Genomic DNA, 12,143 nt, shown 5'->3' on the forward strand with positions numbered 1-12,143 from the left:
GAGAGAGAGAGAGAGAGAGAGAGAGAGTGGACGTGTGTTAGTGAGAGCTGGGAGGAAGGATGGCTGCTCATGTTTGAACTGCCTCAAATGCTCAAAGGGAGAGTCCAGGCAAAAAAAAGCAGAGGCAGAGAAACAGACGTCTCACTTGGGGACGCATCTTGTTCATCATTTGTGGGGAAGAAGAGAAGATTTGGCCATGCCTGCTGAAGTGAAAGAGGTAAGTGTGTGGTGGAATGGCTCTTTTGCTCTGTACCCTCCTTTTTTTTGCCTATCAATTTTTTTTTCCTCCTGCAGAGAACTGTATCCCTCCACAGCTTTGCATTCTGCCTCTGTCATGATAAATGAAGGAGGCATCAATTGCTTCACCTCCTTGCCTCTCACTGCTGTTCGGTGCAGTCTCCTTGTGTACATGGGGACATGATGCTAACATCTTTATCGTGTGTGTGTGTGTGCACGCGTACATGGGTGTGCATGTGTGCAAATGCATAGGCAAGCTTATATGGAGAATAATGTTTAATTACATTTTTTACATGAAGATAATTGTTGTCCCTTCAGGGGAAAATTCTGCACACACTCTGTTAAGTGTATTGTCATGATGTATCAGAGAGACATTAAATCTGACCATGCAGCATTTAACTATTTGAGGAACAGTGACTTGAAAAGATGCTCCAAATTGAAACTTTGAGAATGAACACCATTCCTTTCTTTTTTTTTGAGCTGTCAGTTTCAATCAGCATTTTCTCTTTTCTTGAATTATGACTAAATACGATGTATTGCATAATGGACAATGGTGTCTCTGCAGGAAACAAGTCTTAAGTAAGAAGAATCTTTTAATGCATGGGTCATTCCAGTGCCATTTGGATTCACAGTGTACAGTGACATTCTGTAGATTTACAGCGACCAATATGAGCATCCCTGATTCAACAGATAGTGGCGAAGAGATGAGTTGTGACAAAGTTGTGACTAACGTCTTTTGACATCAGTGGGATGATGTCATGTTTTATTATCCACAGGAAGCATTACTCTTTCCATGTCACAGTTTGATAAAGACAAACTGCCTCTTAATTGTGATTTATTCTAAGTTTGATCACTACAAAATGACTTTGCTCCGCTGATTCAATTGCAATGGAAAGTGCTCATTTTTCAAATATTTTCTTTCTGAAATGCATTTGTGACCAGTCTGAATCATGGCTTGTGCCTATTGTGCCCTTGAGCTGGTCACCAAAATCTGAACTCACTCTGCATTAGATCAGACTCTGTGTCTCCCAAAATAATACTCTGGCTGCAGCTGGCCTCAATGCTCAGAGTTGACAGGAACAAGATGCTAATCATGTCATTCTGTCTCCTGCATCGCTGCACCTAACATCTATATACCTCCCTTTGTTTTTGTTTTTAAAGCTGAAGTCAGATTCAGAATCATCATCTCGACCTATTTGGCTCTGTGAGCGCACTAACTTAGTGATGGTGCAATGAGTTATTTAAATGAGCTTTGACTCACATCAGCCGGGCCTTCCCTGGAGCTTGAATCAGATGGGGACAGCACATAGGGCCCTTTCCAGCGTATTATTGCCCTCCAAATCCTTAATCAAGCTGTCTGTAGAGGAGAGTAGTACCCTGTCTTTCTTTTGCCCTGGCGTTCATTTAGTGCTGCCTAACAGTAGCCAATCTACCTCCCCCAGAAGTGTTCAAGCCAGGATCATCTCCCAGCTGCTAATTTCTGCTGTGTGCCCCTTTCAACTCTTCGTCCCTCTGACACATTTTGTACATGGATGAGGGGCCCTTGTGTTTGGTGAGGTGTTTAAAAAACAAATCAAACCCTCTACCTCCACATTCAGCTGTTCACTGCAGCCATCTGATTTAATGCAGTGAACTTGAGTTCTCAGCACTTGTTCGGTTTAATGCCGCAGCCTCAGAAAGAAGAGAGTTTGGAGAAATTTAGCAGCTTTTACAGTTTTTTTTTTTTTAAACCAAGCATCATTCAGCATATTGTGTCTATTGTGTATGTGATATTGTATGCATTTGTTCTTGAAACAAAATTGATTTAGAGATTGGATACGCAATTCAAACCGTAAAATGGGTTATAAACAATGCAGTGGAATTGATTTTCTCCACAATAGAACCCTTTAATTATACTCTTTAATGTTTTGATGGGTCAAGTGTGAAAAAGGTGTATTGGATATTGATTGAGATCATTAGAGCAGCGAAGCAAATTTTTGTAGACACAAATGAATGTGAAGTTTTTTTGTGGTAGAAAATAAGCATAAAACGTGTGTACAGTCAAACACTGCCTCCAGTTCTTTCTCAGACCAAGATGCTGAATAATTAATCCACTCTGGTTGATGAAACCCATTTTGTTGAAAAGAAAAAGAGAATTTAAGTTCTATACTCGAAATACACAAGTGGAGTTTAGAGAAATATCAACATGTTGCATCAGAGGAGCAGCTGGGTTATTGATTCAAGTGTCAGTTGTGGTAAATCAGGTCTTGCACTAAAATAATGTAATGCTCATATCCAGTCCTATCACAATCTTGCGGTCAAGGGGTCATTTTGCAATGGGGAACGTCTACATCTGTTTAGAGGGACTGAAACATAAAAATATGTCTATGAAATTACTAGTGTTTGCAAAGGTCTGCTCTTGGATATTTTGGCCAAAACCGATAACGATACAGGTGTTGATTGTATTGTTTCATCATGTATGATGTTCCCACCCATTAAGTTACTAAACTGTAACTGAACTAATCCAAACTGCGGAGCCTAGTGTAGATTTACACTTCATAAAAACACGGCTTTACCCCGTCGTGATTTACTACCAAACCCTTTTTGTGTCTACATTTTGTTTCTTCTCCTTGGTTTTTTATACATCAGTCTGATCTGTGAAATCTTCCTTGTATGTCAGTATTTGTACATATCAAAAGTAAACCTGCTCCCTGAAATCATTACAAAGGTTTTAAAAACTAACTCTATCAATTCAAAACTGGCCAGTGAAAATTCATACAGAATTTGAGCCAGAAGGTTGTATTAATAAACCAATCATGCATGCTGATATATCAGGAATACTTTCTTACTCATGTTCTACTAATAACATTCTTTGTAGAAATGATAACCTGGTAGAGATCAGCTAACTGACATATTGTGCAGTCTAGTCTGCACATAAGGATATGACACTGGAGAAACCCTACAACCACAATTAAATATGTGTTAAATTGCATTACTCATCCTTTACACACATCTGTGTGTATTTCTGTGTACACATGATCCCTGGCTCTGCACCATCTTGGGTACAGTTGTCCTATAGTCAGATTACTCATTAGATTACAGCTCATCAAATATCTTAAACACAGAGAAATTGTCTCTGAGTTCCCAGACATACAGCATATTAGTCTAATTTAAAAATAAGTATGCATATTGGCATTTTACAGCGTGAATTCAGCAGATTGTGTTTTAAATTATACAAATTATAGGATAATGAGTTCTCAACACTGGAAATGAGTTCTCAACACTGACTTTGCTCACAACCCTTCATCATCTGCATCTTCCTCATCCTGCAGACAGCTTTAATGACATGGTATGCTTTCATGGTGCTGTCTACCCTGTAATCATTCCCCTGTTGTGTATAATGTGAATATAATGTATATGCTACACACAAATGATGCTGCTCAGCGACAGTGCCTTGCTCATTTCTGTCTGTGTGCTTCAGGAGCAGAGTTCAGAGGGGCCTCCTCCACTATCTTTGTCTCAGGATGTTAAAGAGGCGACTCTGGATAACCCAACCGCCAGTGACGACCTGGACACGCCCACCTCCATTGCATCTTTGATGACCTCGACCAATGAGAGCTCCACAGAGACCGACACCCCGCATCAGACAGACACTGAGGTGCATGATTTTATGTTTGTTCACACTTTGTCACCACTGAATTCCTACAGTTTGTTATAACAGTGTTCAAGTCAATGAAGTTTAAAGGCCACTAAAAATAACTTTCTAGGATGCCAGAATGATAGATATATTTTTTAACTTGTGAACATATGACTAAATATGGCATGGATGTTTTTTCTTTGAATGTTTTAAAAAGAAATCTCCAGATTAACAACACAATGCACATTATAAGGAATATCCTATGTGTCTGGTCACAGACAGGGCGTCCCACTGAGTTACAGTTACATTACAGGCAGAGAACATTTTTTACCTATGAGGAAAAAATACCATGACACTTTTTGCAATTGTGCTTAAAATAATTTTGCTCACACTCCACTAAGAAAGTTTCAAAACCAAATTCAGTTTACTAAACCAGACAATTAAATTCCTGCAGTTTACCCAGCATCTAAACAGTTGCTGGACCTCAATTTGTTTCATCAGAGTCCAATCTAAATTCATTTTCAACATGAGTAATTCATTATTGTTTGGCAGGAAAGGATAATTAATTATTTACTGGTGGCTCAAAACGCCAAGGAAGTGCTGAAATGATGATGATTGATCATCGCTATGAGAAATGAGCTGGGGTGGGCTGTATAGGTTAAATGATAAACAAACCCACACTGCATGTAACAGAAACATGTTTTGTCCATTCAGTAAATTAAGAATAAATAGTTCCTGCAATGACTGTAAACATACCGATTTGGTGGCATTTAATTGGAGAGAGGAAACCTAAGATAAGTGGGATTTCCAAGACAAACCGAGGTTCTGATTAGATTTTTGCAGAGATAATAGTTGTGGTGCATCCTTCCTTGTAGGAGTCCAAGGCCGTGGAACAGGAGGGCGAACAGGCCCCGAGTGAGACCCACAAGTCCTCAGAGACACAGCAGGAGGACTTCCGGACACCAAACACACCTGATCTCACATCGACTCCAGAGGTCCAAGATAACACCGCTATTGAGCAACCTATTCCTAAAGCAAACAGTAAACCCATTGAGTCTGTTACACCAACCACGCCAACCAGCAACTCAATCACAGCACCCCCACAACCTCAGATAGTACAGCAGTCTGAGGAGCCTCAGCCAGTGAACCCAGACAGGCAGAGCAGAGTGTACACCCTCCCTGACAGCTACAGAGGCATTGGGGGTGACTTGTGTGCAGGGTACGGAAGCCTGTCCCGTGCCACCCTCCACGGCTACTGGCCTGCCAAGAACTTCCAGCCCGGGGCTCACTACACCTTACCCTTCCTCAGGGACAGCTATGCTCCTGCAGTCCTGAGTAGCCAGACAGAGGAGGACGGCCTCAGTGAACGGGGAGACAACCCTCTGGACATGAAGACTGACCCTCCAGCTGCCAGTTACCCAACATTGGGGGGAATCCACCAGTTCAGGCCAATCACCACTATGGAGCTCCTCAGGGAGCCTTCGAGAACCAGGTAAGAAGATGGTACATTAGATGTAACTTGATTGATCCTTCAGGGGAGACTATGTAAATGGGTTTCAAGTATGTTTGTGGTTTCCATGGTACCTAGATCTAGGGTCAAATATAGATCAGTCCCCACATGTATTTAGCCACTTTAAAAGGCCTGTGGGAAAATGAATCAGTAAATGTGTGTGTTGCTTTGTCTGTTTATTAAATGTCAAACTTCGATCCCATTAACTGTTTTTTTTTCCGCTCAAAATATTAATACGGTCCCTGATGATTGAAACACCTTTAACAAAGGCTACTAGACAGCCAATAGAAAGCCAATTTTCCTTTGACATTAATAGCATAAGTAACCTTACAACAGTTGCATTCTTTTATCACTGTTGCAACAAATGTTATAAGTAAATGTGACCAAAAGCCTTGACACCAAGCAATTTAACTCTATGGTGCAGCTCTGTACTTACAGACTGGATTTCATGGATTTCATGAATTTCATTCCATCAGTTCAGATGATATGGTTTTTATTGCTTTAAATTAAAAGATGTATAATCTATGAAAAATGACATTGCAAAAAAAATCTAAACATAAATGTTTTTCCATGTGTGGTCCACAATTTTCTAATTTGTTTACAAATATGTATATAATAATATATAATATAATATATTCTTAAATCTGAACTGGGGACAGAGATTCAGAGGTCACAAATGAAAGAAGAAAAATGTAAAGAAAGCGAGACAGGTTGTGTACAGTCCTATAAACTGACACAGTAAGGCAGCAGTAGAAAAAATGTACAAATCAACACTCTAACTAAGGCTAACATTATCACAGTGCTCCTACTGTGAAAAGTATATATCAATCTTTGTAGCTACACAGACACCCTATAGTCACCTCTATCTTGGTTCTACGAGTCAGCCTGCACAATAGAAAGACTATGGACAGCAGTTAAGTAGCAGCTGGTATCAATCAGGAATGGCAGCCTGCTGCAAAGTCTATAAATAAGGAGGTTTCACCTGTTATTGCCTGCCAGAAGCTTTTTCTTATCGCATATAAAGTGACAGAGGTGTTCACAAAAGACACAAGCAACTCACTTGTGCTGGTAAACTCCCTGAAGCCCAGTCCCCAATCCACCTGTTTTACTCAACCTGTTGAATGTACATACAATTTACAATATAAAGGAACAGTTTTTGAAATTTTGGGAAGTATACTTGTTCACTTTCTTGCTGAATATTAGATGATAAGATCAATACCACTTTCATATTTGTCTGTTAAATATAAGGCTACAACCAGGATATGGTTAGCTTAGCATTAAGACGGGAAGCAGAGGAAAACTGCTAGCCTGGCTATGTCCAACAAAAATATCCGTCTGGAGCGTTTTTGTAACTGTTGGGCGATTTCAGGATGTCACTGTCCTGCCAAGAATTAGTGCAGCGTATACTACCTTCCATAAAGCTACAACGTTTTGCTTTTACACTCTGTTTTTTAAACTTATTAAACAAACAAAAAATAAAATATTAATTAGTGAGCTTAAGAGCTAATGGCAGGTGTTTTTTCTGAACCTTTGAATAGAGCCATGCTGGAATTTACCCCCTGTTTCCAGCCTCTATGTTAAGCTAATTGACTGCTCTCAGCGAGATAGCAAATGAACGTAGCTCCCAAAATGTTGAGTAACACTCAAATCTTAACATTTTAAGAGTAGGGGTTGTGTTTATAGTCCTGATCCCATTATGCATGCATGATTGTCTCTGTCACTTCAGAGGTGGATATGATGATGCTTTCATGGCCCAGCTGGAGGGGAACCTGAATCCTTTCTTCCAGGCCATGTGCCGAGCACAGACCCTGCAGTTCCCCCACAAACGCAGCAGCATGGTCAGCCTGGACAGCATCCGCAGAGACCCGCGCTGGAGAGACCCCAACCTGCATGAGGTGATCTCGATGCTCAGCCACCCAATGGACCCAGTCAAGTCCAATGCGGCTGCCTATCTGCAGCACCTGTGTTATGAGAATGAACGCATCAAGCAAGAGGTGCGCCAGCTTAACGGGGTGCCGATTTTGGTAGAATTACTGGACCACCCAAAACCTGAGGTCCACCGTAAGGCCTGCGGTGCTTTGCGCAACATATCCTATGGAAAAGACCACAATAACAAAATGGCCATCAAGAACTGTGATGGCATCCAAGCTTTAGTCAGACTAATGAGGAAGTCTAGCAGCATGGAGGTCAAAGAGTTAGTCACAGGTACAGCTCAATCCCTCACTCTTCCTGCAGCCATAACATGCAATCCTTGATTTCATCTCTACAGCATTTGTATTGTTTCCTTTGCAGGCACTCTGTGGAACCTATCCTCCCATGAGCCACTGAAGATGATGGTAATCAACAACGCGCTTCAAACACTGACTGATGAGATCATCATCCCACACTCGGGCTGGAGGAGAGATTCAGCTGACCCCTCCAAACTGCTGAGTGTTGACTGGACCACAGTTTTCAAGAACACCTCTGGATGTCTGAGGTAAGCTTTGCTTCTGTCATGGAACAAACAACAACTAAAAGCTGACTTGTTATGGGCCGGGTTCTCGCAGCGTTGCTAACAAAGTTGTTTCTGCAGGAACGTCAGCTCAGATGGGGCGGACGCTCGACAGAGGTTGAGGGAGTGTGAGGGGCTGGTGGACGCTCTCCTTCATGCCCTTCAGTCAGCAGTTGTCAACAAGGACACTGACAATAAGGTATGCTAAAGTCATCACAATGACTTAGATGTAGAGAGTTTAAGCTTTAGTGCATAATGTTTTGATTGCCAAATGAGTTAAACAAAGCTAATTAAGACTATGAGCGCCACAGATATTAAATTCAAGTCACCAAAGTAATCAAATTACAGTATGGTTCTCCAAAGTATGACATTACTCAGAATTTCAGAATTTTTGTCAAATGAAAATCATCAATAGGCCTACATTTTGTTCTGAAAAGTCAGTGTGACTCCTACTGCCGTCTGACTTCTGATTGAAATCTTCTGTCATTATCCTCCATTCAGTCAGTGGAGAACTGCGTGTGCATACTGCGAAACCTATCCTATCATGTTCACAAAGAGATACCAGGAACAGAGCGATTTCAGGAACCCCATGCCAATCTGAGATCAGTGGGGCACCAGAAAAAGAAGAATGAGCCTGACTGTTTTGGAGGGAAAAGACCCAAAGGTTGGAAGGCCATCATAGTCGATAACATCAGAATAATCATTACAGATTGTATTATTTCAGTTTGGGTTGCTTTGATTGAAAACGCTTTTTTTTCCAACTATAATTCAGCTTCTCAGGTTGATTCATTTGCTTACTGACAAATCAAAACCCACATGTGTTTCTCAAGATACAGAGGACAATGATTAACCCCCAAATTAAAACTTTAACATGCTCTATTAAAGATTTGAGTCTAATACGGGCTTAAAATCACAGCGTACTTTACTAAAACAGATGCATTGATGTCTGATTGTAAAAGCATTTTCAGAGAGTTTTAACGTTTGTTTTGTTTTAGTTTTCCTCTCCTCCCATAAAACTCCACACAAACTTTTTAGTTTTCAATAAAATTAGTTTTCTTGCCCTTTTTTATGCCAATTAGAGCCTGAATATTTCATATCCCTGTACATGCAGTAGCTGATGATATAATCTGTTCTGCCGGAGGAGTGCCAGGTTCCACAATTTTAAAAAACTGCTTTATACTTTTACTGTTTCATCAGTTATGTGATTTTTACACCATGCAACCAAGGAGGAGGTTTTTGCAGAAAAATCTTTGGTAGCGGTGCTACATAAACCATATAAGTAGCCATTACAATTACAGCTGAGGAATAGTAACTAATTGGCTACAGCAGTTTGTGCCACAGAACACAGCCCAATGGAGAAAGAATAGGGTTGGAGTTAATTATGATTTAAAGTTGTATTGCTTTTCACCACTGCTAACCTTTCAGCTAATTGCACAAAATTGACAAATGCCTCTCTGAGCCAAACATCTACCTGATACTGTCAGTTCCCCCAGTGTCTCACCACATGGAGCAGCTCTGTGTTTTCTGCTGCTGTATAATCTAATCTTTGACATTGTTCTTCTTTTTCCTTGAAAACCATATTCATCAGAGGAGTGGTTCAATCAAGGTCAGTCTGCTTGTTACTGCTGAATATTTTCATGGTAGTAATATTTTGATTTAATACCATACTGAATTTGCTGACATTATGTGAATGTCTACTGATATAATGAAAACTGTTTGTGTGCATGTATGTGTCTGTGATGTACAGGTTGGAAAAATGGATTAATGGACAGGAAATACGGTACATTGGATTTACCAAAACGCACAGAACAAATGAAAGGTATATATATTTAACTGATTAAATGATTATTTAAATGATTAAATGGTAACTTTGCATGAGACAAATTGTGATTGTGGTATGACTCACAGTGACATTAGGAATTAGGTAGGCTATACATTAGGCCAACTAACAATAGAATATTATGAAGACCTTCCATCAGTACCTGCTTTCTGTTATAGTTCATTGGCATTGTTTGTATGGCGAAGAGAATTCATTTAAATACATAACTGCACTCCAGCACCTGCACCACTTGAGGAGAGCTTCATTACTAAAACAAAATGACCCTCCAGCTGAAAGCCAATTTTATCTGGCAACACCTAGAGGAGGAACATTTCCTCTGGCGGGCCCTAGAGTTTGCTCAAGATACTGCCTGACCCTGATATGTCTTCATTTACTACGGCTGAACTATTTTACCTTTTGTTTTTAGCTTTCTTCATTCTGTACATGGAAACTATGGGCACTTTTTACAACTGTAGGGCTGAATATCATATATTTGGTTCTGGCTGTTGTTTAAACAACTCAAAGCTAAGCTCATGCCTCCAACACTCTAGCCAGTGATTGCAAATAAGTATTACAAGCATGTTTGGGTCCAGGGTCAGCTTTAAACTACTTGTAAGCTGTCTAGCAGCTGCCACTGGCTCTGTACAAAAAAAACTCTGCAGAAGTCTGAAGAAGTTGTAATTTTCTCATGTAGGATTTATTTAATTCATCAATAACCCGTCTATGTGCTGACCTAAACTAACCTAGACAGAAGAAATTGTGGACCAAAGTTGATACATTTGTAATTAATACTGACCCTGATAATGACACCATCATTGAAGTCTTTAGCCGCTGATGGTCATGCAGGTCCTTTGCCACTGCTTGAATATCATCCGTGACTTTCTCTGCCTTTCTGTTAAAGGCTTGGAGCTGTTGTACCAGCCAGAGGTGGTGAGGCTCTACCTCTCTCTTCTCACCTGCAGTCACAACCACAACACCCTGGAGGCAGCTGCAGGGGCACTGCAGAACCTTGCTGCGGGACACTGGGCTGTGAGTAGATGGAATAGTTTTTTTACACTCATCACTGGGTTGTGATTGTTACAGGGGTTGTGATTGTGACATGCATCCCAAACATAAAAATGGTCTCTGTGAGTCTTGAAATGAGAACACTTTAAATTGATGTAGTTCAGGCTATAGGCTCAGGCTATATTGAAGTAAGACTGCCATGACGGCTATTAAGTGTCAATATACATGTGTGTGGAGCAGATCCAGGATTTGTCTCTATGTGACACCATCAATATCCCTCTCTGCTCTCAGCTTATGGAGAGACTTAACATGAGGTGTACTGTAAATATTGTGTAGCTATATTAGCCTTCTAAGTCAGTCTGCACTGTACAGGGTTAAACAAGACAACCTCCCCTGGCCCTCACATGGGGGCCTCTATGACCACAGTTTTTTTCTGGGCTGGTTTGGTTGTACTTCTGATGCTGCATCCACATTAAGGTGTGCAGAAGGAGGGAGATGTGGGATCAATCATCTTAATTCATCCTCTCTCTAGATTGACTTTGTCACCGCCCTTTATGTTCAAAAAGTCACTTTTACTGCTATGTACCCCAAGTGGATCCATAGAGCTGTCAAATAATGTGCTTTGCCCAGATATACTGCACCATGAATGTCACTATAATTTAACCTCAACACTGAAGCCACTCTCACAATAAAGGGATTTTTGAAATCAAGTTGCAGAACTTGGTTCATGGTATGTTCTTAGTGCACTTGAGTTATTTTGTAAAGGTAAAGCAATGAGTGGGTAGTTAAGATATAAAGAAAAAATAAACTCTCTGATACTCCCAAACATAACTCAGCTGTATTTTGTGTTTGCTCTTGTAGTGGTCTAGCTACATCCGGGCCACTGTGAGAAAGGAGAAAGGGCTGCCTATTCTGGTGGAGTTGCTGCGCTCAGATGTGGACAAAGTGGTGCGAGCTGTGGCTATTGCTCTCCGCAATCTGGCGATGGATAGAAGGAATAAAGACCTGATAGGTACAGGCTTGTGACTCATCTGCATACGCGTCTCTACACTTGCACAATAATTTTGTTATGTTGTTTCTCTGTCATTACAGGGAGCTATGCTCTGAGGGACCTTGTTGGTAATCTGCCATGTGGGCAGCAGCACCCAGCAAAGAATCTTGAGGGAGATACTGTGGTGTCTGTTCTGAACACCATCCATGAGATCATCACGGATAGCCCAGAGAACGCCCGGGCTCTCGTGCAGGGTCATGCTGTGCAGAAACTGGTGGCCATCAACAGGTCAAGGTACTTTAATGTCTTTGAAATAAATTATACATTTCAAACCTTTACACAAGTTTCTAAATATGTACTGCATTTCAAACTAAACGATACAATACAATGTTAATCCAATATTAAAGGTACAGCTTGCTATACATAAAGTCCAAAGTCAAGAATCAAGAATCAAGAACTTTATTTGCCATTTGT

The 12,143-nt window shown here is 40.7% G+C and overlaps 1 protein-coding gene across 1 annotated transcript in view; it reads left to right on the forward strand.

The window, feature by feature from the left end:
* The first annotated feature begins 3 nt into the window (after positions 1-3).
* Positions 4-12,143, forward strand: part of arvcfa (ARVCF delta catenin family member a) — a 15,326-nt gene continuing 3,186 nt past the window's right edge. Inside the window, exons 1-12 of the mRNA XM_032540022.1 lie at positions 4-217; positions 3,698-3,874; positions 4,729-5,345; positions 7,090-7,568; positions 7,656-7,839; positions 7,936-8,053; positions 8,356-8,518; positions 9,443-9,460; positions 9,602-9,673; positions 10,575-10,702; positions 11,540-11,690; positions 11,771-11,963. Of these exons, the coding sequence (XP_032395913.1) occupies positions 197-217; positions 3,698-3,874; positions 4,729-5,345; positions 7,090-7,568; positions 7,656-7,839; positions 7,936-8,053; positions 8,356-8,518; positions 9,443-9,460; positions 9,602-9,673; positions 10,575-10,702; positions 11,540-11,690; positions 11,771-11,963 (2,321 nt within the window). The 5' untranslated portion in view covers positions 4-196. The remainder of the gene's footprint in view (positions 218-3,697; positions 3,875-4,728; positions 5,346-7,089; positions 7,569-7,655; positions 7,840-7,935; positions 8,054-8,355; positions 8,519-9,442; positions 9,461-9,601; positions 9,674-10,574; positions 10,703-11,539; positions 11,691-11,770; positions 11,964-12,143) is intronic.

This window comes from Etheostoma spectabile, chromosome 16 (genome assembly GCF_008692095.1).
Source record: "Etheostoma spectabile isolate EspeVRDwgs_2016 chromosome 16, UIUC_Espe_1.0, whole genome shotgun sequence".
NCBI classification, from domain to species: Eukaryota; Metazoa; Chordata; class Actinopteri; order Perciformes; family Percidae; genus Etheostoma; species Etheostoma spectabile.